The sequence below is a fragment of the Macrosteles quadrilineatus genome, unplaced genomic scaffold (genome assembly GCF_028750875.1).
Source record: "Macrosteles quadrilineatus isolate MER2022 unplaced genomic scaffold, UCM_ALF_1.0 Scaffold_1__1_contigs__length_201487025, whole genome shotgun sequence".
In the NCBI taxonomy this organism is placed as follows: Eukaryota; Metazoa; Arthropoda; class Insecta; order Hemiptera; family Cicadellidae; genus Macrosteles; species Macrosteles quadrilineatus.
In genome coordinates, this window is record NW_026542594.1 from 154,593,589 (window position 1) to 154,619,896 (window position 26,308).

At 34.0% G+C, this 26,308-nt stretch overlaps 1 protein-coding gene across 2 annotated transcripts; it reads left to right on the forward strand.

Moving 5' to 3' along the window:
* The first annotated feature begins 532 nt into the window (after positions 1 to 532).
* On the forward strand, positions 533 to 20,708 carry LOC128987906 (ribosome-releasing factor 2, mitochondrial). Of its 2 annotated transcripts, none has more exons than XM_054409006.1 (15): positions 533 to 553; positions 2,290 to 2,469; positions 5,796 to 5,909; positions 6,536 to 6,688; positions 6,899 to 7,069; positions 8,568 to 8,840; positions 9,855 to 10,072; positions 11,501 to 11,632; positions 11,766 to 11,936; positions 12,844 to 12,946; positions 14,074 to 14,220; positions 16,792 to 16,976; positions 17,801 to 17,896; positions 19,027 to 19,173; positions 19,872 to 20,708. In XM_054409006.1, the coding sequence occupies exons 2-15, from the start codon at positions 2,295 to 2,297 to the stop codon at positions 20,031 to 20,033; spliced, it is 2,247 nt and encodes a 748-aa protein (XP_054264981.1). In that variant the 5' UTR covers positions 533 to 553; positions 2,290 to 2,294; the 3' UTR covers positions 20,034 to 20,708. The 2 variants fall into 2 exon arrangements, with proteins under 2 accessions (XP_054264981.1, XP_054264972.1); XM_054408997.1 differs by having other exon boundaries at positions 551 to 638.
* Positions 20,709 to 26,308: the final 5,600 nt, after the last annotated feature.

Genomic DNA, 26,308 nt, shown 5'->3' on the forward strand with positions numbered 1-26,308 from the left:
GTACCCTGTTTCCCATCATAGCCTCCTTCATGTTCCATGTATGACAGTAAGGCATGGATTTCAATTTTTTTTTATCAAGTTAAGTTCCATTTTCATAATCCAGCTTATTCCCTATTTCTTACCCACCCCCTATTTCCCTATTGTCAAACTGTTTAAAATCATTAACTATATCACATCACATTGACTATATTTTATGCTACGGTATGGTCAATGCTTCTATATTGAAAAAAAAAAACCGCCAAACATCACTTCCTCCATCTCAACCCCCTCCCCCTCATAACTAGAATAAAGACAAATAAAAAACTATCACAAAAAATAAATGTAATCGTTTACTAACCAAAACAAACATATTGCTGAAAAGTGAGAAGAAATCAAAAGGAGATCTACAGTTAAAGGCAATCACTGATGACCAAGAAATCATTGGTTATACAGTAGTGACAAGTTGGCTTCATAGCCTTTTACCAAAGCTAGCCACAAATTGTAAAAAAAGTAAACGAACAATGTTTATTTTTGAGGTTATGTTTATGTTTCTATGTTAGGTTAAGGTTACAAGGTTAGTAATTTCTTTCTCCAGTGTCAGTTTGGTGGATTATTTAACTTATAGCTTAAATATTTAACCACAGGCTGAGTAAATAAATGTATGTAGTTTACTTGTTAATTTTTGACCTGTTAAGTTAAGTCATAGAAATACAGTACTGTATAGGCCTAATTTTAAATTAGAGCTACTGTAAGAGAAACTGGCTACACTTTACTTTAGATGCTACACTTATTCGAATGAAAATATCGATCGATATATAGAATAATCGATATTTTCATTCTAATGAGTGTAGGACCTAAACTAAAGTGCAGCCGAATAGAGAGATCGTCCCCAACTTAGGGACGCTCCAACTTTGTTGAAACAGAAAATGTTGACGCGTAACAAATGAAGACCTTGAGATCCAAAATAGTTATTTGTGTAACTAAGTTAGTGGGCGAGGCACTTTGCTGCACACGAGAGAAATGTAGAAAGTTTCTCGAGTGCAGCAAATTATATTTTTCCTACAGTTCCTATAAAGCATATAAATAATTAGGGTACTTTCCTGTTAAAGGAAACGGCTGCTGTTTCATGAGCGTCCCGCAGAACAATAAAACATTTTTGATAGCCTATATCGATAATTTTTGGTGCGATAGCCTATATCGAAATTAACAAATTGAAAAATATCAGCCGACAAATACGATAAATAAATATTGTTCAGTAAGTTATCAACAAACAATTTAAAAAGAATTAATATTGAAATAAAGCTATTCTAAACTAAAAATGGTAGGCTTAAACTTACTGATGGCCTTGTATAACTACTGTACTCCTATGGAATAAATATACAGGGGCGGTGAAAAGTTCTGAGACGGCTTAATATTTTTTTAACCCTTACAGATGGAGCTATATAAGTTGGTACACTGTTACTTGGCATAAAACACTATTTTACTACAACTTCAATGAGCCGCTACCAGCAAAATGGTTGGCCAGTTCAAATTAAACTCACCTTTAACAATGTATAAATAAATCTCTTTCAACAACACAATTTAAACATACAAACCAGGAAAATAATTTTTCTATCTAATAATACGCTTAGAAATTGGTTGTTTAGAGCACACCCTTACTTGTCCACATGTCAAGGAGGGAAAAAATAGGTTTCTAGGATAGAAAGATATACAGGGAGTCCAAACATGGTAGGCTTACATGCGTTGTGCGTAATCTCCGTGCCAAATAAATCTGTGTTTAGTATGGAAAATTATAGTAGCTGATCAATAAATATCCTGCGCCACCACCTGGCCCTGTACAGTCCAATCAACTCTAGGTGCACTCCCAATATTGCACAACAAAATTTAAATACTTTTTGCCATACATTTTCTGAAGTCTGTTTTTACAAAACCATGTTTAAGCCTATATCAGGACCGAGTTTCAAAACAGTCCAGCTGTAATTGAAGGACATTCTTCTTCTAAAAAAAACAATAGCCTACAATAACTGTTCATACAAAGAATTTGATTTAATGTAGTCATAATTGACTTTAATTTGGTAACTATAGGATTTAGCATCCATTGAACATTTTGATTCTAAGGATAAGTTATTTTGTTGAACCAAGTAAGTTATTTGTGTGTCCAGCTTTCTTAGTAACCTCAGAAGCTGGACATCGACTAATCTATCAAGCATTAAACAACCCATAGCAAGGATGTCTGAGATAGGTAGTGTTGCAGGCTGATACTCTAAGTACCATTATAAATATTATTCAAAGCATTGAATCATGTTGCAGATACAATGATATTGAAACGATGGCCACTTAGTCTCTACAAAAAACAATTAAGAAGAATTGAAAGGCTGGTTTCTTCAACAAGTAATAAAAACGTGAACGATGGACATTGTAATAAATCCACCAATCTTAATGTATTGGATAAGATTCGTAATATTGGAATCTTAGCTCATATTGATGCAGGTAATGAATTTTATTTGTAACTAGCTGTTTGCCCGTTCTACGTACGGGAATCTTGTGGTAAGTTGAAACCTTATATTCAGAACAGGAGTTGGTTTGCATATTTAGTGTGCATTTTTCCAGATATGCTGGCAAAACTATTACTGTATAGGAATACATATAAACCTTTGCAAATACAATATCTGACAGTTTCAAAGCCAAAACGAATGCTTCGCAATTAAATGTCACTCGATCGTGTTAGTCCATATTTTATATCTAATGATAAAAGGAATTGCTTTACAGATCTATGAGGTATAGCCCTAATGTAGGCCTGTAATTGAAAGTTACTTTTCAAACTGGTTAAAAGTAGTTCAAATACTACCTCAACCTCACTACTGCACACTTTATTCGGGTTGAAATTTTCATTAACAAAGGTGCTCTTGTCTTTTCCAAGAAACACTGAGAAATAAGGACATTAATGCGTTACCAACAGACATACACACACAATAACAGAATTGAATTAGGAGATTTGCTACGCTTTAACCAAAGCAAATTACAAACAAAATAATTATTTGAAAGTTTTGATAGTGTCTTTATGATAATCGTTTTTAGGCCTAATCAAACTGTAAAATTTGTGTAAATCCGTTGGCAAATATATAAATAAGTAAATAAATACACAGTCCAAAAAAAATTTATACGTTAAGAACGCCAAGCTTTAAAAATTCATGATGGTTTGCTAAAAAATCTTTCAATAATGTTTTATAGCATAAACTAACATTTTGGAGTCCAGACAGAAAACGCAAAAATTATACAGTAGGACATCAATTAAATTTAATAAGAAATAAGGTGCAGCACTAACGATAACTATAGTTGTAAATAGTGATGTGTTTGTACGTAAAAATGATTCTCACTGCTACCATCGGTTCTAAGAAAAAGTAGCAGTACCATAAACCAACGTTTACATTTAAGAAAAGAACTATAGTACTTACTACTTACACTTACAACCAATTCAAACTGTCCTTCTAATCAAACTGTTTTATAGGTGTTAATCTGTTGGCAAATATATAAATAAATACACAGGCCACAAAACATGTAACATGTCACGTTAACAACGTAAAGCTTTAAAACTCACTATGGTTTGCTAAAAAAAAATTTCACTTGATGTGGTGCAGTACCGAAGTTATTAATCTCCCTTGGTTTTAAATGTCTTTTAAGTTTTCGAAAATTACCCATTAATAGCATTATTTGTAAGCAACTTTCAATGTTAACATATTAATGACAGTTTGAAGAAACCACCTTTATCCAAACAAAGGTTTCTTATGTAAAAGATTACGTAATCTCTAAACGATAATTGGTACATATATCATCTAGCAAACATTCGGAGGAAATGTGACAAAAAAACGCACTAATCTGGGGTTTTGGACGTTTGTAGTTTTACTTCCTAAGTAGGAAAAGTACCGATATCGTTGTCGAAATGTAAGTAGTAAAAACCAAAAGTGACACATTGGAAAAGCGAGTTTAGCTACATCTGTAAGTATCTGTTACGATCACAGCAAAATCAGAAAGATCTTCCAAGATCGCAGCAACATCCACGATCACCCAGTCACCCACTGCAGTTGTGATTTTTTACTTTGCACTTTACACAAATGTCCTTGAAGCACCGTCAATGAGTGGAAACTTTTTTTGTAAGCTACTTGCGATTAATTAAACCGGTTAGGTAAGGCACAACGTTTTTAATCTCACTTGGTTTGGATGTGCTAACAAAACTTGATCGGAAATGGTTGCGTTATTTGTAAACAACTTTTACTGTAAACATATCAGTGACAGCTAGAAATGAGAACTAATCCAAACAGCTGATCGTTATTTCATCAAATGTAATAGTAAACATTAGGAGAAAATTTTACAAAAATCGAACAAAATTGGGTTTTTGATGGTACGTTATTTTGCTTTAAAGGAAGCGAGGCCATGTTTTCATAGCCAAAGACACTCTCACCAATCTAGTAAATACAGACAAATGATTAGAATCTTGATCGGTACTCTAGTTTTCTAGGAGTAGGCCGCGTAAAATGACATTTTGGCGTTACAGACGCAACCACAGAATGGACAAACAGACAAACAAACAGACATACAGACAGAAATTGAGATAAGACTCGTTTCGGCTTTCTTAGGCTATGAAACGTAAAAATAACCAAAAACTGCATGATTCCAAGCAATGTACAGACAAAACTGTAATTTTATTTATATAGATAAGCAAATAAGGAACTGTGTATTTAGTTCTTAACGTACCGGTACCAGCATTGCAGCTTTATCTTTAACTAGTTTATAAGTAATTACTGTACGAGGGTAGTTTTTTTAGTAAGAACCGTTTGTGTGTATAGCTTCTTAGCTCGCGTGTAAACCCCAACGAGACTCCTCGCCCTTACTGGCATTATTTGTGAACAGGCGCCATTTACTCTAAATAAATAAATAAATAAATAAATAAATCTTTATTGTCACATAACATTTACAAAATATAGCAATGCTATAAAACAGGTGACATTGTCAATACAGTATACAAATACCTTAAAACTAAGGAGTTATAAAAGAATAAAATAAACTAACGCTATGAAAATAGAAATAATTGTTGTAGACAAAATAGATAAACTTAAACATTGCATTTAAAATACCAAATAATTACACATCTTGATCGCATAAAAACTCATCTATACTATAATATGTTTTCCTTAAAAGAAAATTAGTAAGGCTGCTCTTGAAATGCTTAGATTGTATTCTGTTTTTGAGCTCTTGAGACAATTTATTAAAAAACTTTTTGCCCATGTAGCTCATGTGTACGTTTCACTGTGTGTTAAATTTTTTTTTTATTATTGAATCTTAAGCCGCCTGAGAGATAAAGTCAGTGATATGATTTTTAACCAGAAGAAACTTATCCGATACCAATATTCATCCCCAGATGACTGAAGGTTATGGCATCAATGTGAGGAGTAAGGGTAAAGTGTGGAAATGAGTTAGAAAGTGTATAAATGGCCGTGAAAACCTTTTTCCTTTGTGTTATTCTGTGAGAAGTCTGGATAGTGGAAACCCGTACCAAAAACACAATTTCTTCGGAAACGGATATTTTCATTAAACTTTACTTAACTAGGCCATTCTTAAACATTGAACTTGTAATCTTTTCTATTTCTTAGAATAGGCTTCAGTGGTGTTTTTAATAACCTAATTCAAATAAACTTACACATCTGACGACGCAGGTGAAAAGGGGAGGATGTGTTTAGACAGTGAGGCGCAGTTTCTGTATGCACATTTATTTTTCAGTTTTTGAAGTAAGGATTGCTTAAACAACAATATTGTTGTAGGTAAGACTACTACAACTGAGAGAATGCTCTTTTATTCGGGAAAAATTAGAAACATGGGAGAAGTGCATCTTGGTAATACAGTCACAGATTATATGGAACAAGAACGTAATAGAGGTGAGATTATAATCTATATGTATTATTTTATTTATGCTTTAAGAATATCCAAATTTACACTACTTCTAATGAGCGATATCAATACTATTATCATATAAAAATGAAAGAGTATCATAGTGCATTTAGTATGAATTTGTTTAACAACTCAATGAGAGCCCTCATCTGTTGATTCTTCTCTCATGATAGATTTGTGCATGTTTAATTTATTTTATTGACCATGCAACTTAACATTGTCAGATTTATTCCCATGGAGAGACATGTCGCAATAATGTGTTAGTTTAGACTCTTTATTTATAAGTTTAAAATTGACTCAAGAAAGCATAATCCTACCTTAGGGAAATACTATTATGTAAGCCTACAGATATACACATCTTTTATAATTGAAACATATATTGACTTCTATCTATACTAGCTTTCAAATAAATCTTTCAAAAATATATTTAATCAATATTTTGGTTGGAGCCTCTATAGTGGAATAATTCAAATGATTCTTAATGTCGGTAGTAAAAAAATTGCTAATTGTAAATGTTTAAATAGTAACATTTTTACTCTAGGCTATTTCATATCTACTATTTACTAATTATTGCATTCACTCTATTTTATAACCTATAATCATATTGCCACAGGTATAACTATAACATCAGCTGCAGTGACGTTTGCTTGGCACGGACATCGTTTCAATCTTATTGATACACCTGGCCACATTGACTTTACCATGGAAGTTGAACAAGCTCTCAATGTCATGGACGGAGCTGTTATAGTATTAGATGGATCAGCAGGTAAGGTTAATACAGGTAGCCCTTGTCATAAATGGTTCTAGTTTACACTGTTTTGCTTGTAATATAGTGTAAGTATGTGCCAAGAAATATATTAACATAAACACATCAATTTGGAACTTCATATGAAAATAAATTTAGTCATACATATACTTATACTTAATACATACATAATACTTAATGGAACATAAATTTGAAGAATTGTTGTTGTAGGAGTAGAAGCTCAGACTCTGACAGTATGGAGGCAAGCTGACCACTACCATATACCAAGGATTGTATTTACCAACAAAATGGATCGCCAAGATGCAGACTTGCATTTATCATTGGATTCTCTACGATCTAAACTCGATGTCTGTCCGCTGGCTCTATTTTTACCTATAAAAGGTATAATATTGCTAATTAAAATTTAAATCTGTGTTTTCATAGTAATAATTATTCGTTTTGGAGTTTATTAAATCAATAAACCAATTTAATTAACTATTTTATGCACTTTGCTTGGTCTAGGGTTATCCAGAATGAAACAGTTGTTTTGGCCTCACATGGCAGTGGGGACCTGGCACCATTATTTTGGTGTTCCCCATTCAGCACACATTTAGGCGTTGCCAATAGCACACTCTAGCATTTTTATTCAGTGGATTTTCAAAACAAGCTCTGATATTGAAAATTCCTGATATTCAAAAAAAGTTTTGAAGTGAGCAATTTGAAAGGGTTATTTGTAAAAAAATCAAACAGAAATAGACTATCCGAAGCTTGTGACATGTTTGGCCAGAGAATACGAGGGTAAAATCAGAGTGAGGCAGTGGTGCATTGATTTTTAAATGGCTAAACCAATGTTCTTTATAAGGATCGTCAGGGTAGATGTACTTTTGCCACTGAAAAATCGGGGGTGAAAACCAATGAAAAAACTGTGTAAATTGTTGTTAAGTGATTATGGTGATCTCATAAAATTCTCTTCTATTTTCATTAAGTTAAGTTGTTGAAACTATTTAACTAATTTACCTACTTTAAATGGTAAATGTTGATACCACAGATATTTTCCTAAGCAGTTGTTAAAAATCTGAAAAAATCAGAAGATTACAAAGTGTAAGCAAGTCATGATGACTTGCTGTGGTTTTGACAATCCTGTTTACATGGCGATTTGTCTCCAGAAACATTGTCGGCTGACTGTCTCCGTAGTGTTGCCTTTTGTATCTAGCGATGTCTCCAGATGATCGGCTGACTGTCAGCAGACAAATTTACGTGTTTCTGGAGACAAAATACTGTGTTTCTGTTTCTCATACAAATCACGGAAAGCACGGAGACAACATACAAGTCTTTTGTCTCAAGTCCGCATGTGTGGATGTGTCTGGTGACAGGAGATCGGATACAACCCAAACCCGATGTTGTTTAGCGTCGAGTTGAGGACTGAAATTGAAGCATTGTAACATGTACATTTCTTTAACTTTGGACCAACAAAGCATTTAACAAAACCTCAAAATCTGTAGGATTCATTATTGTAAGGTTTCTTAATTCTGCACCATCTTTTAATTGAAGGTCTAATATTAGTAAGTTTTGAAAAAAGGACAAACTTTCCTTGAGAGATTTGCGTGTCCACCATCGTCCTCTTCATCAGTATAACAGCCACATGGTTAAGAAGTAAGCACACACAGAATAAAATCACGTCCTCTTCAGTCAAAATACTGATAAATACTGGCTGGCTGGTGTGGACGCAAAACAAATTGGAAACTTGTATCCGAAACAGTGTTGAAAGTCTGTAGGCAGACTATCGGCCTACTGTCTACCGACTGTCCACTGTCTGTCAGCCGACTCAGTCTCCTAGTGTGGACTAGGCTTAAGAATGGACTAAAGTGGACCATTGATTCTATTTGTTGCTCCCCCACAGAGAGAGGTAAGCTGGTTGGTCTGGTGGATGTGGTACGACAAGAGAGGTGTGTTTGGAGAGGGGAGAGGGGGGAGGAGATAACTCGAGCCACACTCTCCTCTGCAGATCCTCAGCTGTACGAGACGATGATGCAAGCTAGAGAGCAACTGACGGACACTCTCACAGACCTGGACGGTCAACTTGCTGACTCTGTGCTGCAGCTAGAGTCACTAGCAGACGTTACATCAGAAGACCTCTCTCAAGCACTCAGAAGAGTTACACTGGCTCAGGCAAGTTATTAACATATTGATTGGTTATGATGTGTATAATTAATTACTGGGGAAATCGGCTCAAAGTTATAAATACCCAGTGGGTTAGGTCAGTGGGTTATAAATGGGTATTCACCCTATATAAATGGGTATATCTACCCCAGGCCTGTGTAAGTACCCAAAAGTGGGGGTATTTGTAAAAAGTATAATCACTAGCAATGTGTTACATAGTTCATTTGGGGTTGTTATGTCAAAATGAGTAAGAAATAATGCTCATTTGTTTGTTAGAGGGTGTAGTTTGTGATATTTGTTGAACCAACTCTCAAGATTTTCTGGAGGATAAATTATGAAAAATAACTCTATGTTTATTTATACTCTCCCACAAAATATACAATTTTTTGTTAAGCCAACTTATACAAACATCTGAATTTTTGTAGAAGGTAATTGTACTTTAAAAGGAGGATAGTGAAATTTGAATAAAAATGAAAAAAATGAATAAATTTGACCAAAAATCCTCGTAAAACTTGGCAAGTCTAATTCAAAAATATTTTCTTTCATGCTTAGACTATGTATCTGAACAACATTACTGACAATAGATTTACTAAAACCTTTATCATACTCAAGACTCAAATACACTCGATACGCAGACTGTTTCCTTTAGTTACAAATATGAATGTACCAATAGCAGTAAGTATTATTAATAAGGTAATTTGATAAACCCTTCTCCCTTTAAATTTACATCAATATACACGGATATAGTTTTGTGGTTGCACTTATAATTTGCATTTATGTTCTAATGTTCTAATAATTTTATAACCTAAATTAAAATATACATGATACTTACCTTCCAAGTTTATTTAAATGGAAAATACTAAATTAAAACTCAATATGTTAAGTGTGTAGCTGAATAATCAGAAATACTCAAGCATTTAAGAAAAATATTTATCTGCAGTTATAAATACTCGGGAATTTTAAATCTCAAACTGTACTGGCCCTAAGTGCTTGATTTACGCTTTGACTGATTATGGTTTACAGACAGGGGTACCGGTAATGTGTGGCAGTGCATACAAGAACATTGGAGTGCAAACAATCATGAATGCAGTCATTGACTATCTACCATCTCCTACAGACTGTCCCCAACTATCTGTCTACAATTACTTCAAAGACACTCCCAGTGCGAGAGTATTCAAGGTTATCCATGATAAGCACAAAGGACCCTTGTCTTTTCTACGAATTTACACTGGAAAACTAGAAAAGGTCTTTAAAATCTTGTAAGCCGTAAGTTTTAAACTGTATATTTAAAATAAAATATTTAACTAGAAATTAAACATGTGATAAAATGTATTTTCTCTTTAGATAACCTATGTGCTTTCGTGTAAGTTTTAACTTCAAGTTAAGTTTAGTCTGTTAATCATATCACAATAAGAAATTTTTGATGAAACTTAAAAGGTTTGGAATTAGTTTTCTTTTACTACCCTCTATCTGCATAAAAATATAAAATACGTCTAAAGACTCTTTGGTCAGTTTACCTGAAGTGGGTTCTAGTTTTGATGAAATCCAACCGAGAAATCCACTTGAAAGCAACACAATTAAATTGCAATAAAAGATAAAGATGATTTTGAGCTATTATAAATCTATAAGTATAAAAGAGGATGTTTGTATATATATTTGTTTGTTTGTTTGTTTGGAAGTGATAAACTCAGACACCGCTGAACCGATTGCCACGAAACTTGGTACATACGTGTAGAATGTCATGGAATAGGTTTATACACCATCAATTTCGTGATCCGTCCAATCGGCTCCACCCCAGTGGCTCTGGAGTTTCCCATGTTAACCTTATGAGAAATGGAATTAATGAATCTTAACAGCTGTTTCAATTAAACAAGTTGGTTCTGTTCTATGATGTTCAATAGCATTAAAGTTACAAGGATTACCAACAGGGTGCAGCACTATTATTTCTTTTACATTTATGACAACAGCTAATTTGCAACCAAAAGGTGAGTGAGCGTAGCGAACGAATTTCAACCTGGAGGCGAGATAGCGTAGCGAACGAGCTAACCTGAAGGCAAGTGAGCGTAGCGAACGAGCTAACCTGAAGGCAAGTGAGCGCAGCGAACGAGCTCCAACCTAAAGGTGAGTGAGCGTAGCGAACGAACTTCAATCAGGACGTGATTGAGCCATGCGAACGAGATCATCTTGAAAATTAAGAAGTTAAACGGGGCAAAGCCCGCGGGATTATAAATAGTCAAAGGCAAGACAACGTCTGCCGGGTTCAGCTAGTTCAATCTAAGTTTAAACATAGATAAAACATATTCCCTTAGTAGATTTCCTATCCTTATGGAACAGCTGAAGCTAATTTTATCGTTAGTTCTGTCCGGTCCATTGTAGATCTTGTGTTTTGTTTACAATTTGTTTCTTGTTATGTCAGTCATTTAAAACCCCGTTCAGCCAAATAAAACTATATAATCATAAACAATAACTTATCCTCTAGTTATATAACCAAACAGTAAAGCACAAATGAAATTAACTAACAAAATTTTGTCTACACTAGCCAACAGTGTCACCGGACTTGAACTAGACACGAAAAACGAGTTTCAAAATTTACAATGGGATAAAAAGTCTACTTGTGTTGATTAGTCTAGAGTTTAATCTAAAAAAATAAAATATGCTTTATTATTTTATTAGGGTCAGAGGTTATACAACATGAAACAAGATAAAAGTGAAACCATTACAAAGTTGATGGTGGTTGAGGCAGATGATTTTGAAGAAGTTTCAGAGGTGACACAGGGGAATATTGCTGCAGCTTCTGGACTGAAGGTTAGTCAAAAGTCAAACTTTAGTACCTTTAATAAAGTAATTCGTAAGGTGCATGGGTGAATGTGAATGATATTTATAAATGATCACAGAGTAGATGTGTTTTTCATGATCTTATTTGATTTTAAATTTGCAGTTTTCTGTGATTGGAGATCTCCTAACATCAAGTGCATCTGCAGCAAGTAAAGCTAAGCTTTCACTTATGAAAAAGGAAAAGTTATCAGAGGAAGAAGCAGAAGCGAAATTCAACATTGGAGCTGTGATTCCGGATCCTGTGTTCTTTTGCTCAATAGAGCCTCCATCTCTGGTATTACAAACCCTTTGAATCTATAGGATTACTCTTTGATTTAATAAGTTATCATCAAAAGCAACACTTTTTGGCAGTTGTGCTATCACTATCATTTCATCTCTCCCGTTACTTGTTGTTGCGGCTTTGTGGTGTGTTGTGGTAACCAGCGTTATCTTAACACGTTCACTGTGGTTGCGCAATGGCAGACCACTGCCGGTCGCGGGAGCAGCTAATGGGCTGTGTGGATGTTTGGTTATTTGTAAATGAGTTACATTATTAAAGAAAACTATTCAATAACAGCTAGTTTTGTTGTAAACCTTATACTACCGTGTTTGGTACCATTATTCTTGTCTACTTCTAAATCTAAATTTGTTAAATATATTTACATAAATTACAAAAAAATTTCAAGATAACAAATTGTTTGCCTGCAAAAGGCTTACAAGTAGGGTAAATCTCAAGTGCCGGTAGCTGGCGATTCGGTGGCGAAAAAATTTTTTTTGGAAATGCATTATCTTCCGCCAAAAGCAACCCCTTCCTCTATCGCCCTGCACCGTGCACCATGTGTTTTCTTAGTGTTGTTTGACTGTAGTTCTAAGCTTGATTCCCGGGCTGTATCACATTTCACATTTCATTTATTGCTTTGGTCGTTTTTGTTGTGGAGTTGTGCCCAATATGGTTGTGAAAGATTTTGGCCAATGCCTTTGCTGTTATCACTCAGAAACATTTTAGAATTGGTGTTAATGATTAACTCCTGTAGTACAGTACATAAAAGTGTAAAAAAAGAACAATAAACACAAAAAAGAATAATAAATGCTAGTACTCGGTCCGATATTATTGGAACAAATAATTATTTTGTTCATTATTGTGTAATATTTAAGCAACAAAAATAACCAAAATATCATACTTAGTGAAGTTGTTTTTACAGGCTTCTCAACAAAGTCTTGAAGACGCTTTAAAAGCTATACAAAAAGAAGATCCAAGCTTGAGAGTGTCATTTGATGAAGAGATTGGACAGACAATTTTAGCAGGTACTGATAATTTTTGATCAAATAACTATTGATTAAATTTATTATGAAATAACAAGCCTATAGTTATCCATAAAAATATTAATAGAGAGAAATATTGGTTGAAAAAGTTACAAGTACATTCGTGAGTTAATCTTCAACTCTAATTAAAATTTTTATAATCTGTCTGACAACTTTAAGAACTTGGATCATTCTATTTCAATTGTATTTTCAATTTTTGTCAATCGCCAAAAACTAATATTGGCTAATAGCCCTACACAGAAAACAGATATACAGAAAACAGTCCCCTGACACAGATATAAGAACATAATTTGTAAATATCCCATTTCTTCAAATAAAATTGTATGTGTGAACACAATCTGTAAAACAACTAACATTTTGTACTAACCGATGATGTTTGGATGTTTGTAACACATTAAAAGATTTAGGCAAAAAATACTCGTACTTAACTAGTTTTGCTTTTTACATATACGGGTACCTTCATAAAATGTATGTAACACTCAAATACCGGTAAGTGAAATGTATCCAAACACCCGTTTACAGCCAGCAATCACAGAAAACATTTATGCAACCTATTGCCTGCAGTTGTAAGAGCCAATTAAGTATTGGTACACAAGATGTTTTTGCTGCTAAATGCCAACTTATTTACAATGATTTTATTTAAACACAGCTCACAGGCTCCTGAGCAAAGTAGATTGTAAACAAAGTTATCCAAACGTACACATTGTTGCTCATTTGATTGTTTGAACAGACCTCTTTCAAATCCAACATTATCTATGATGCAGTGATTGGAATAGGATATCAATGCCACCGGCATTCCATAGAAGGGAGAGGAGCAACGACACCTCAGTCATGACCACGCATCTACCCGCGTCTTAGTATCCTGTAACAAATATTTGTTAAATGTCCATCTGTGTTTTTGTGTTTTATGTTTTATATGCGTGTTTTTGTGTTTACCGACAACCTCAATTTGAGTGAAATTACCTTTTTAACCGCCTGGTGATGGGATTTTAATCCCGAAACCGGTACCCAAAGACGACAATAGGATCACTGACAGACAGGTAATATAAACCATATAATTTAATTAGTGATCAATTTATTGTAAAATTTACAATTGATATGACTCGAAGGTATGGGTGAGCTTCACTTGGAGGTGATCAGAGAGAGGATAAGATCAGAATATAAGATAGAAGCTGATATTGGACAGATGCAGATTGCCTACCGTGAGAAGCTGACAGCTCCAGTCACTGATACCTTTTCTGCCAGCCACTCTATTGGTAACATACCTACAATATAAACCTTTTAATGTCATTAATCATTTTGTATAGACCGTGTCGATATCCAGGTGTGTATTTCAGAATATGAAAACAAATGCTAAGCGAATGTAGAATGGAGTAAGATAGATTACTTATATTATTTTAATGCAGACTGAAGAACAGTAGATTCTTAATCTGCCCAGTAATTAATTACAGCTGGATGCAGTTTTCTACAAACCCCGGTGGGGCACACGGAAGATTTCTCAGGTGCCGTTTGACATCACTAACTGCTGCGTCTGAAGAAACAGACAATTTTATAATTTTTCTATTATTAAATTAAATTGTCATAACCTAACCAAACTAACCAAACGTGCTGATAATGGAAAAATCGAATGAAGGTTTACTAATCTAAAATAATTTATAAATAAAAAACTTTTTTAAACAAAACGTTTTTAAACGCCCTAAAAAGTAGAAAATAATTTACAAATAATTTATAAATATGTTGAGAGAGTATAAATACTTGTACGATTTAAAACGAAAAACGTGGGGTGCATGCAATAGATAGTTTACCTTCACCTACTGAACTAATGTATTATTATCAATTAATTGCATGGTCATAACCTAACCAAACCAACCAAACTTGCTGATATGAAACAAATTTTTGACAAAAAGTTAGTGCTATCAGCTGGATTCGAACCCGGTATATTCGGATTATCAGCCCGCCACGCTACCCACTACACCACCGAGACCGATGGTTCAAAACCGTATCGTTGCGGTATTGGTGTTCCCTCAAAGTGACGTCAGCAGTTAGTGACGTCAAAGGCATCTGAGAAATCTTCCGTGTGCCGTTTTGTACAAACCCTAATTATTGAAAAATAAATATTCCTTTAAAGTTAAATTTGTCACAGAGAAATAAGGTACAGAGTTAACACACTAAAGTGGTGTCTATCACTGCTGGTATCAGAAAATGATATATCATGCTCATATTGAATCACATATTAACTATGGAATTAGTATTTATGGTGGGACAAAGAAAAAGAATTTGAAAAAGATTTTGAAAATACAAAAAAAAAGCTATCAGGATAATACATAAATTAAACTACAACCAGTCCGTCAAATCTTATTTTAAAGGGATGGGCATTTTTACAGTTCACGCCTTATATATTTTTGAAACAATTAAATATTTTTTAAATATTGCTGAGACTCAAGAATTGCCTGTGCATAATTATAATACAAGGGGTAAAAATTATTTAGCTAAAGAAAAATCAAGACTTGAACTTTTTAAAAATAAACCTTCTTATATTGGAAACTATTTTTTTAGAAAACTTCCTAGCTTTTAAAAAAAAGAAAAAGACAAATCTAAATTTATGAAAAATCTGAAGGCATTCTTACTTGACCTTGCACCTTACAAAATAGAAGATTATAGTAATTTCAATTTAAAATAATGTAGCCTATAGTATTTTGTTTAAATGTTTCTTATTGCTAATTTAGGTAGTAAGTAACAATAGACACTATTCATGTACGAAAATTTGTACTGTGTGAATAAAGAATCTTTGAATCTTGAATCTTGAATCTATCTAGGGCAAAGTCCAACACTGCCCCCCTCACTCTCAAGTACTTCAACTTTCATGGTGGAGGAAGACCCTGTGACCTACAGTAGACTCCCTCTTATCCGGACTCCTCGGGACCGAGGCCAGTCCGGATAACAGTTTTTCTGGTTAAACCGACGTCCCCAAAATCTTGTTAAAACGGACCGTTTAAATGCATACTCTATATAGTATTTGACTTAAAATTAGGACAGCATTGTATTTAGACACGTAATCACCAGTCTCAAATCTTTCCCACAAGAATAGTCGTTTCAGTACCGCCCACTTCCTGCCGATCTAGTCCGGATAAACCGATGTACTGATAAAAATTATCCGGATAAAGAGATGTCATTTCTACCGAGTGTAGTCCGGTTAAACCAATGTCCGGTTAAAAGGTGTCCGGATAAGAGGGAGTCTACTGTATGTAGAATCCTAAAGGAATTTTCAGGCTCTTCCTTGCTTGTTACAAGTATATTTCTGGCACAACAGAGCTGAAAGTGCACGGTCTTCCCAGCGTGTATCCTCTGCACCTTACTTCTCTGTGCATTTACTAAAAGCCCAACACTGTAATTTTTAGCTCAACAATATCAATTCTCCACCAAGATACATTTGCTGTAATACTGCAGGTTAAAATTTCTGGGCGTTTAACGCAATGGATATTTTTGAAAACGACCAAATGAAAATTAATACACAAGTTTATTTGATGTTTCAGTTAATAGAAATTGTTGTGGCAATGTTTCTTTTATGTTATTTTACAACAGTTTTAAGAAAAAAAGCTATTCTAACAATTTAATAAAACAAAAAATTATTAGGCAAAATTTGTATACAGACTTGGTTAAATTATGCCCAAAACGTAGCCTAATTTGCATATTGGTGAAAATATAGTTAATTTTCTATGTTTCTATCATATTTTCTTGGCTGACTATAAAGATGTGTTCTAAAAAATGCAAAAGATGTGGTGTTGATTTTGTTGTACTATAGTTTTATTGTAATTGTTTGCTTTCAGGGAATTCCAAACATTATGTAAAAGTAACAATCACACTTTTAAACGAAAAGAAGAAAGACATTGTAATTTTGGATAAAAGCAAGGCTAGTATAGATAATACATCAGCAATCACATTTCGTCAGCTGAAACAAATCAGACAAGGCGTGGAGTCAGCTCTGACTCATGGACCTGTGTTGGGAGTGCCTGTGAGTATACAGAGACTCAACTCCTCTTCAGCTTACGTTGGCAATACCTACTTTGTATAGTCGCCATTTCAATGAACAGTATTAAAAGTACGTAATACTTGTGATACTTAAAAATTAGTGATCAGTTGATACCTAAATGAATTGATTCTTTATTCTGGCTAATAATTTAGCATTCTTGATCCTGAGAATCAATCCTTTATATCTAATACTGATACGGTAGTAGACTAAGTTAACAAACAAATTATCCCTTACAAATTATCCTTGGGTCAGAAAAGGACCACAGATCTCCTCTGCTTTTCATAAGATGTGACTAACAGAGGATTGGAAGATCCTTCTCTACATGCTCACAATTTTCTCCAAGACCAAGCTATTTCTTATCGTTGGCTTTATCCTCAAAATCTTTTGTCTTTTCATTCTTGTTCAAACCCCATTTTGAGAGTTTTCCTGCATTTTCAAACCGTGCACGATAGGGGATTCTGGAACTACCTTTTCCGCGCAGAAGAACTAATGTGTGCCTCGCATTGCCGATGGGCCTCTTTGGTGTGTCCTCATAAACCAGCCCTTTCAGGCCATAGGTATGCATGGAGTGCCAGAGGCCATTCTCTGCAGGCTACACCCAGTACGTCAGGATTTTTGGTACTAAGAGTTTGACTAAGCCAATCGCATTATCCCTTGGCTTAGCAAACCTTGTTTAGATAGGTTCAAATTCACTGTAGAAATAGTTTTTTAGTTGATTACTACATCTTTTCTATACGGTCGTACAGTATTTATTTTGTAGGATTTATTCTTTTGTAATTTATGTACTAGTTAAACATTCTTTGCAGGTGATGGATGTTACAGTCGTAGTTCACTGGCTGGAGGTGGGGAGAGGGACATCAGACACTATATTGGCATCTAGTGTGTCTCAGTGTATTAAAAAGGTAGTATTTTTAAACCAGTCATTGTCATTAAATTTAGTTTACTGAGGTGCAGGTTGTATCTTCTTACACCAAACAAACATGCAAGGGTTGTATGTGCATTAAGGTCTCCTCTGATCGCTAACAATTTAAAATCTGATATCAGCACCTTGCTCCTTACTTTCTAGACTGCTATTCTAGTCAATCCCCTCCTCTATGCGAAGAGTGGTTTCATCGTTTTAATCGGGTCCTGTGATTAAATTTGTGGGGTCTAAGAAGTCAACATCTATTAAAGTCTATGGCGGATTGAGGCATGTGATTGGGGAATCCTGTTTGTTCGTAGAAAATATAGAAGGAGTTTAATATGGCTGTACACTTGTTCACAATGGTCACAAAGTTTGGCTTAGTGTTGGATGGTTGCGTGTTTCAGTGACTAAAGTTTGCATGCAGATCGTTGGTTGAATGAATGAGAGATTGCGAAACTGATAGGAAAATCTTAAGGACTACCAAGAAAAGCGGTAAACCCTGAAAGTTGACGGATTGACAAGCAAAGATTCCCCTTAACCAGTGTCTCCAATGGAACTGATTGGTGACTAAAGCCGGCCTACTCTGCGCAAATTCGTACAGCCTTCTACAAACTCCCATAACCACTCAGGATACACGTTTGGATACTTTTTACATCCCTAGACTTTTCTCCATATGTGTCTAACAACTAGAACATACTCCATACTTGTCTGCTTTCACCTCCCTCCTACATAAACCAAACATCAGAATATGATTCACACTTGGTTGAAGTGTTGATTTTCTCTCATAGGAGTGTGGATCGTCTGGAATATTAGCCATGAAATTAAACAACGTTAGTTTTGGGTTTTAACTAGCTCTTTTGGCTGCAACTGGAGCTTGTTTTTTGACATTAACCTTCGTACAATCCGCTTACAAGACAAGACAACTTATTTTAAACAAAACCAGTCAATCTGTATGAATGATAAAGATGGTAGGTTTAATATTTCGGTGGTAAAAAAGAGCATGTTTTGCAGTAAAGTTGCTGAGTGAGGTCTATAATTAATAATATTTCAACCGTAATCTGTTCTGTGACTATAATTCTTTCTTTTAACATTGTATACATATTTAGCCATGTAAAACACTGGTTACAGATGCTCTCTGCTGCAGGGACTGTGCTCGTGGAGCCTGTCATGTCTCTAGAGGTAGTCACAGATGAGCAGTGTCTACCTTTGGTGTTAGCTGACCTGTCAAGGCGGAGGTCCCAAGTGCAACAAGTTACCGTTCGAGGAAACAACAAGGTAATCATTCAGGTCAAGCTTTTGCTATTCTAGGGTTTTTTTTTAAATTCACTACCCAGGGAGATTAGACAGGGAATCCTGGGAAAATGAAGAATTATGTGTGAAGAAAAAACCAAGATGTACATGTGCTATGCGAGAATTTTGCTGGGAAATCCTGACTAGTGTCATTTTGTTGTTACTATATTTAAGGATTTCAAAACCTAAAAATATCGGGGACCCACAGGCCACTAGTACAAAGGTAGGTACACTTGGTGACCAGGAAAACAAGATTTTAGATTTTACTACTGGAAAACCCCGGGAACAATGCGTGAATTTTCCTCCAGGAGTTCTGTAGCCACCCTGCTATGCCTAAATAAATATGTGTGCTGCAAACTCCACTCTTGAAGTAAGAAACCAACTTTGTAATAGGTACATATTTTTTGTATCATTAAGTAAACTCTTTTTAACATTAAATTATAACCTCTTATTCTTCATATTATTTTTTTATGGTCTCTTTCAAATTTCAAACTATTTTGTCATTAACTCATCTCTAATTTGTTGATATTAAAAAAAATCTTTTATATGCAGCAATATAAACATTTAAAACTCTTGTTTTCTTACAAAGCTTGTTTTGGTAAGTCCTCTAGTAAACAAGTCCCCTTGCAAAAAATCTTATGTCTGATTATTATAAATCACTTCACTTACTACTTGATTTTCAGATTGTTGAGGCACAAACACCCCTTGCGGAGCTGCTTGGTTACTCCAAAGCCCTCAGGACCTTCACATCTGGCACCAGCTCCTTTACTATGGAGTTTGCCTCTTTCCAAGAAATGGGTCCAACTGAACAAGCCGAGGCAATCAGGAGAGTTACTGGGTTTTAAGGCTGCTCCGTGATAGTGCTGTTGCAGTGGGAGATCTGGTCAATTTGCTGAGGAATACATCTGTATAATCAGCATTTTGCTAAACACGTTTTGAAGAGAGTTTTTCAAACCTACCAAACTATGTTGAGGGCGCAATGCACACCTGTTTTGGTGCATAATGAATTTTGTAAACATTTACTTTTGGATTCTCGGACAAGACTTAAACAATCTGAGGAAGTTAAGTTGTGAGTTTTAAGATCTACTTATAATTTTTGAAGTGAATTTAAAACCATTGAAATAAACTGAGGATCTGTCATAAAAATTCATTTGAATTTACTAAAATATTTAGGAAGAAAAATGTTTCTAGGTCTTGAGAGGTTTATTGAACCATGTACAAACCAAGAATGTAATACAAATTTCTATTATTTATCAAAATACACAAATACATTTTTGAGTAAAAATGTCTTTAAAATCTTTTAATAAACATGTTAGAAATACTGCACAACAAACATGACAAGAAAATAATGTTTTAACAAATGTATTGAAAGCTCAAAATATCATACTAAACACTTTGATGAAACTATGTGACGTAATGACACTGATAGAAGTAAGTGCTAAGTGCTACGTATAAGTAGCCTGAAAGCTATTTAGAAATTGTTTTGAAAACAATTATGTAGTTCCTCACTCCAGAATGTTATTGATAACAATAAACTTATTTGAACAAAAGTTTTAAATGAAATTACTATTTGTTAAATTTGTTAAATAAATAAAGGTGCAGACCTATTTAAATATAAATTTAATGTTTTTGTTTTCATTTAAACCTTTTCGATTACAGCAGACTATACAGTGTGTCATAAAAATGTGTACGGTAGCATGCTATGCAGAAATAGTTTCTCCATTCCATACCAATACAATACCGTGGTAGTTTTCACCACTAGAAGCAAAAGTGGTCCTTTTTGGTACGCAATCACGATTTACAAGCAAGGTGCAGCCGAGCTTGGAAATACGATTAAGTACCAAAAAAACACTTTCTCTTCAGTTATAAATAACTACTTTCATCAAACCGTAGAAATAACCTTCTCCTTCTAATCGTTACAAAATTAGACCACATTTCAGGTTATACAAAGTCATTGTCAATGTTTACATTTATTTTTTTGAAAAATATAACTTAAAATATCATGATATTAGCAGAGTTGTATAAAAAAAGTTTGAGGTCAGTGAACTGAAAAATTTACTATGTGTTTTTTCTGTTCCCTATTTGAAGTGTCTCAAATATGTTGATTATGTAGATTCAGAGAACTTAAAACTGCTGTTTTCCGGACAGTATGATAGAAAATTATTTTTAACTATTGACAACATATATCGACTATACTTGTTGTTAAAGGAGGTGCTTGGTGTGAACTATTTACAACTATGACTATGAGAGGAAACGCACTTAAACAGGGACTGCGAAACTGGCTGGTGGAATGACATAATTACTCAATCAAGGAATTCTTGATTGTCACAAGCAAAGCACTTCATAAAAAATAGGTCTTTGGTAATTTTGAAAGTAAGAATAGCTCTTGCCTATCCCATCCAGGCAGATTTATATTAATAAAAACTCTTTGCATTTTTTATTTATTTATAGATAACAGTATAAATTTTAATTCTAGTAGGAAGCAACTGAGTAGTAGTTGCAAAGCAACTGAGATTTATAACTGCAACTAGGTATAATTCAACAAAAGAATTTCCTGTTTCAACTAGTTGATGACAAACCTAGAAAATAATATGCCACATCATTCTTGTCATAGTGATAGACTTTTTTGTCAACTTCCCTAGTATTGTCTAACAACGTTGTTATTTTAAGTATAGGCTATTAATGATTTTAATCCCTGGCCACATTTGTTATGTGTTGCCAAATGTTCACAAAATCCACCGAGATTGTGTAGAGTTGTCAAAAGACAGCTGAGCAACACAGAGAAGTTTAATTATTTCAATTCGTAAAAACTGTTCAAGCTTTGTAAGTATCTACTATAAAAAATCTATATTCTTTAATTTTTCATGAGTACTAACACTTCAGGTCTGAGGTAGAAAAGTGGACTGTCCAACATTCTGAACAACCACTGTGTTAATTAAGTGCAAATAATGATTTAAGGGTAAGAAATCCCATTACCTTAAACATGTTAAAAATCATTGTAACTGTCAATGAAGCATAAAGTAAGCATGCATGTATTAGGAAGTAATGGTAGTTTGTTTACCTTTACGATGTTCATTTTTAGAAAATCGTGCAAAAATATTTAATATCGATGCCATTACTCTTTTCAATTTTATTTTATTATGGCGACCAAACTCAGTAAAAATATTTGAGCTTACATGTATACATATAAATCATGCTATAGAAACCCAATTGCAGTTTTAAAAGGATGAAAGGTTGGAGGTCAGTGGAGTAAGAAACTAATCTGCAAGACTCGCCGAGCTTTACACCTGAGCGGATAAATGTGCTCCAAAGTTGGCCAAAGTTGTGTATGCTGCCAACCTATGCAAACAAATAATACCTGCCGCAGGGGAGTTCACAACTATAACTCCGGCAAACTCTATAATAATATTAACATATTCTAAATAAAGTCCGCTTTGTCTTACGGCGAAGAAGCTTATGGAGTTAGGCGAAGTTGCCAACTACCCGCCAGGTCTTAACTGGGCTTTATCAAAGACCCCCCCCCCCCCACTACCACAAGTGACCTGTGTTTGAAAAAACATCCAAGCTTCTAACTTATAATTACGGCTTGTAGCAAGCTTAGATTGTTCAACATCTTGATATTTATGATGTTCCATAGTTTGTACAGCATTATACTTTATGAACAAAGATTAACAATGGTTTTCTCAGATGTACAATGTACAAACGTAATTGTCATACTTAATTATAAATTTTGTAAAGTGTTCACAGTTTGTTTTCAATTTTTCAAAGCTTTCACAAACATCCAATAATAGTGGTTTGAATACCTAATTCTGACAATCCAATTGTTGTCTTCCACAGCCAGTTTCGACCTGCTAAGAGGTCATCATCAGGGGCGTACAAGTATGATGACCTCTTAGCAGGTCGAAAGTAGCATCCTAAATGTACCCATCCTCTCGCAAAGTAATCACCCTCTCTGATACAAAATATGTTATTATAATAACAAATCAACTATTATTTTGTATATTCTTTCCCTCAAAATTAATCAAGTATGATAATTTCCTGGCCAGAATTATCTATTAACATGATGAAATATTTTGAAACATCATTGTGATGCTGCTATTATTATATAATTTGTAAACAGATCATGATATAATAAGAAACTTTAGTTTTTTTTTAGTAAAACAAGCTTTACTGATTACCAAATACCTGCAGCAAACCTGCACTAAAGCCGGGTTTTCCTAGGCACGGAAGCGGAGCGCGGAGAGAGGAACGCGGTGAGCGGACTCCACTTGTCTTAGGTAATTTAATGTTATTGTTTTCCTAGAAGCGGAGCGGAACGCCAGCTAATCGCTGTTAATCGCTTTTCCACTATCCGCTCTCCGCGCTCCTCTTCCGCGTCTAGGAAAACCCGGCTTAAGCGAATTTCTGTTTGTCTGATTGGATCTTTACTAAAATATTTGTCAGATTGCCAAACATGTGTGATTTATTCCCTATTTGAATAAAATAAGATTTAACGAGTACTTAATTTGGCTGCTACAAGAATAGAAAAGATGTCTTGGTGAAATATAAATAGTGTAGTATGAAATAAATGAATCTGCCAAGTTTTATCAAAATATATCCATAAACAAGCAAACTACAACAGTTTACTTTTCCTACACAAGAATTTTAAATGTACAATGTTTTGGGTTCTTTTTTGTTCCGTTTATTGTAAAAAAATGTTTCAATATAACAAAAATTGTTTATTTTAGTTCTACGTGGTGGTTTGAAGGAAATTGGGCATGTTTAATTTTTAAGGGCAAAAAATTGGAAAAAACAAACTGAAATAGTTTAAACCTGGATTGCAAACTCATTCAAGTGGATCCAGAGCCCATATACACATATAAAACATCTAAACGTATAATGTTTTTAGCCTCTGGGGACATAAAAATGAAAAGTAATTTGGTCCCGGGTCTTTCCGTGCCACCTATGGTAATAGCTAATAGCTACTTCCCTATAGGGGAATTCCCTAAAATCAGGTATAAAAAAACATTTAATGTAAAATGCGAACGCTTATTGAGATTTTAAAATCAAGTTAAGTAGTCTAAACTTCTTCAGTCACAATAAGAAAAGCAAGTACTGTAATTTACTATATTTACGTGTTTTGTAAATAAATTTACTACTAGCCACTATGGCCAAGAGCAGTTTGGATTGTTACTTTTACTTAAAATTAACGCTGCAAAAAGCTTTATAGATGAAAACATAAACATAAATCAAGTACTTTTTAAACTTTAAAGTCTGAGTTTTCATAATCAGGAATATTATATCTCAAACCTTTTAGTAAATTATTAATATAAAGTGATTGTATTGAATTGCAAAATTTAATTAATCTAAACTGGTTTAAATATGAAAATAAATAATAAAATCCACCTCGTTGAAAGAGCAAATGAACTTTTCAGGAAATCCAAGTAGACCTCAATAAAAGAACTCCATCATCATTGAATATAAAAGTTTAGATTAGGCGTAGTTTTAATAAATAGAAAACAACTTCTCGTCTTGATGAAAAAGAGGAGTTTTGTTTCGTTTTCTAATTAAAGTTCATAAAAGTTTGAATAAATCAAAACGGACGTAATTACTTGCGTTTCTGAGCAAGAAACAAAAGATTTTAATAATTTCCTCGTAATTGCATAAAGCGATCATTTGAATATTAAATAGAAAGTCCAATTAAGCTTTATAAAGATCAAATAACCAAATGAGTGTAAACTACGGCTAATTAGTTTTCAATAAAAGGATGATTTTTTTTATTTATTTCATCGTTTTTTCTTAGACTCGTAAAAGAAATCCGGTAATTCAGGCGAGTGAATTCAGAGAGATTTTACGAGTTAATAAAAGGAGGAGGGAGCGGAGGAGGCGGGTCTATTTTACTGGAAAGTAATTGATAGGGTTGAAAAATTTATGAGGTTTTTCAGAGGCTCTAAGGAAGCAAGGAGGGGAGCGCCTAGGGTCGATATCTTCATCTTGGGCTTGTTTTCACCAAAACATGGAGTTGTAATTGTGTTATGGGCGAGGAAGAGGTCTAATCGAGTTACCATTTCCTGATTTTAGTCTCAGGAACTTCCCCATCGTCATCAAGACTTGAACGCCTTGTAGGGCGAAGTCTGGAACATGTGCATAAGAATAGAAAATTATAAGAATTCAGAGACGGAAAATTCATATTGCAGATGTTAAACAAAAAACTAATAAAGCATATTATTCAATTCGTATTCTATTCAGTCCTGTCGATGTTTTTACCCTTATGATGGTTTACTATGGTAGTTTTTTCTGTCCTCAACTACGAAATAATTGTTGGGTATTTCTGGCAAAAGGAAAACTGTAGTCGACTTAAATTAAAATCTCTCAAAGCTAGAGATTCACGTCAAAATAGATTGAAAAGTAATGCAATTCTTACGTCAAACTTGTATATTCACAATTTGGAAATATTTTAAAACAAATTATTTCGAATTTTTCTGTTAAATTAAACAATTACTATTACGACACAGACCAAAATGCTACTTTGTATTCTTCAGGCACAAATGAATTATCCTACTTTTGTATTTTCTCCATACCAATCTGTTATTAAATTTATAATAACCTGCTTTATTTGATTAGATCTTAAGCTTTTCTTAAATGTAAAAATGTATGTAACAATAACATTTTTTTATAAGTTAAATTATTTTTTAGCTCATTCTTGCAATATTATTTTAAGTACTTTTGTTCTGTTCTTACTTATTGGCCCTATCCATCCATATGTGTATGTATCTTTCTTTATATGTATATTTGTATATTGTTTACAAAAACAAATTCGAATAATGTATTTCTGATACCTAGTTTAAATCTCATGGCTCAATTTTGGTGTATGAAAGCTAAGCTTAGTTGAAGGTTTAGTTATAGCATACGTACGCTATTGACAAACCAAAATAAATTTTGCGTAAAACATTTGACTAGCAATACAACTTCAGTATCCAATGTTCAATGGTAAAACTCATCACTTGATTATTGTATAAACTCACTTGGAGGCCAAATTTGTTTTTGGTTTTATACTCTTGTTATTGTTGTATTTTTGAGTTAATCTATGTTCGGTGTTAACATAAAAATAATATTTTTACAACAATTGGGAGAGTACGTC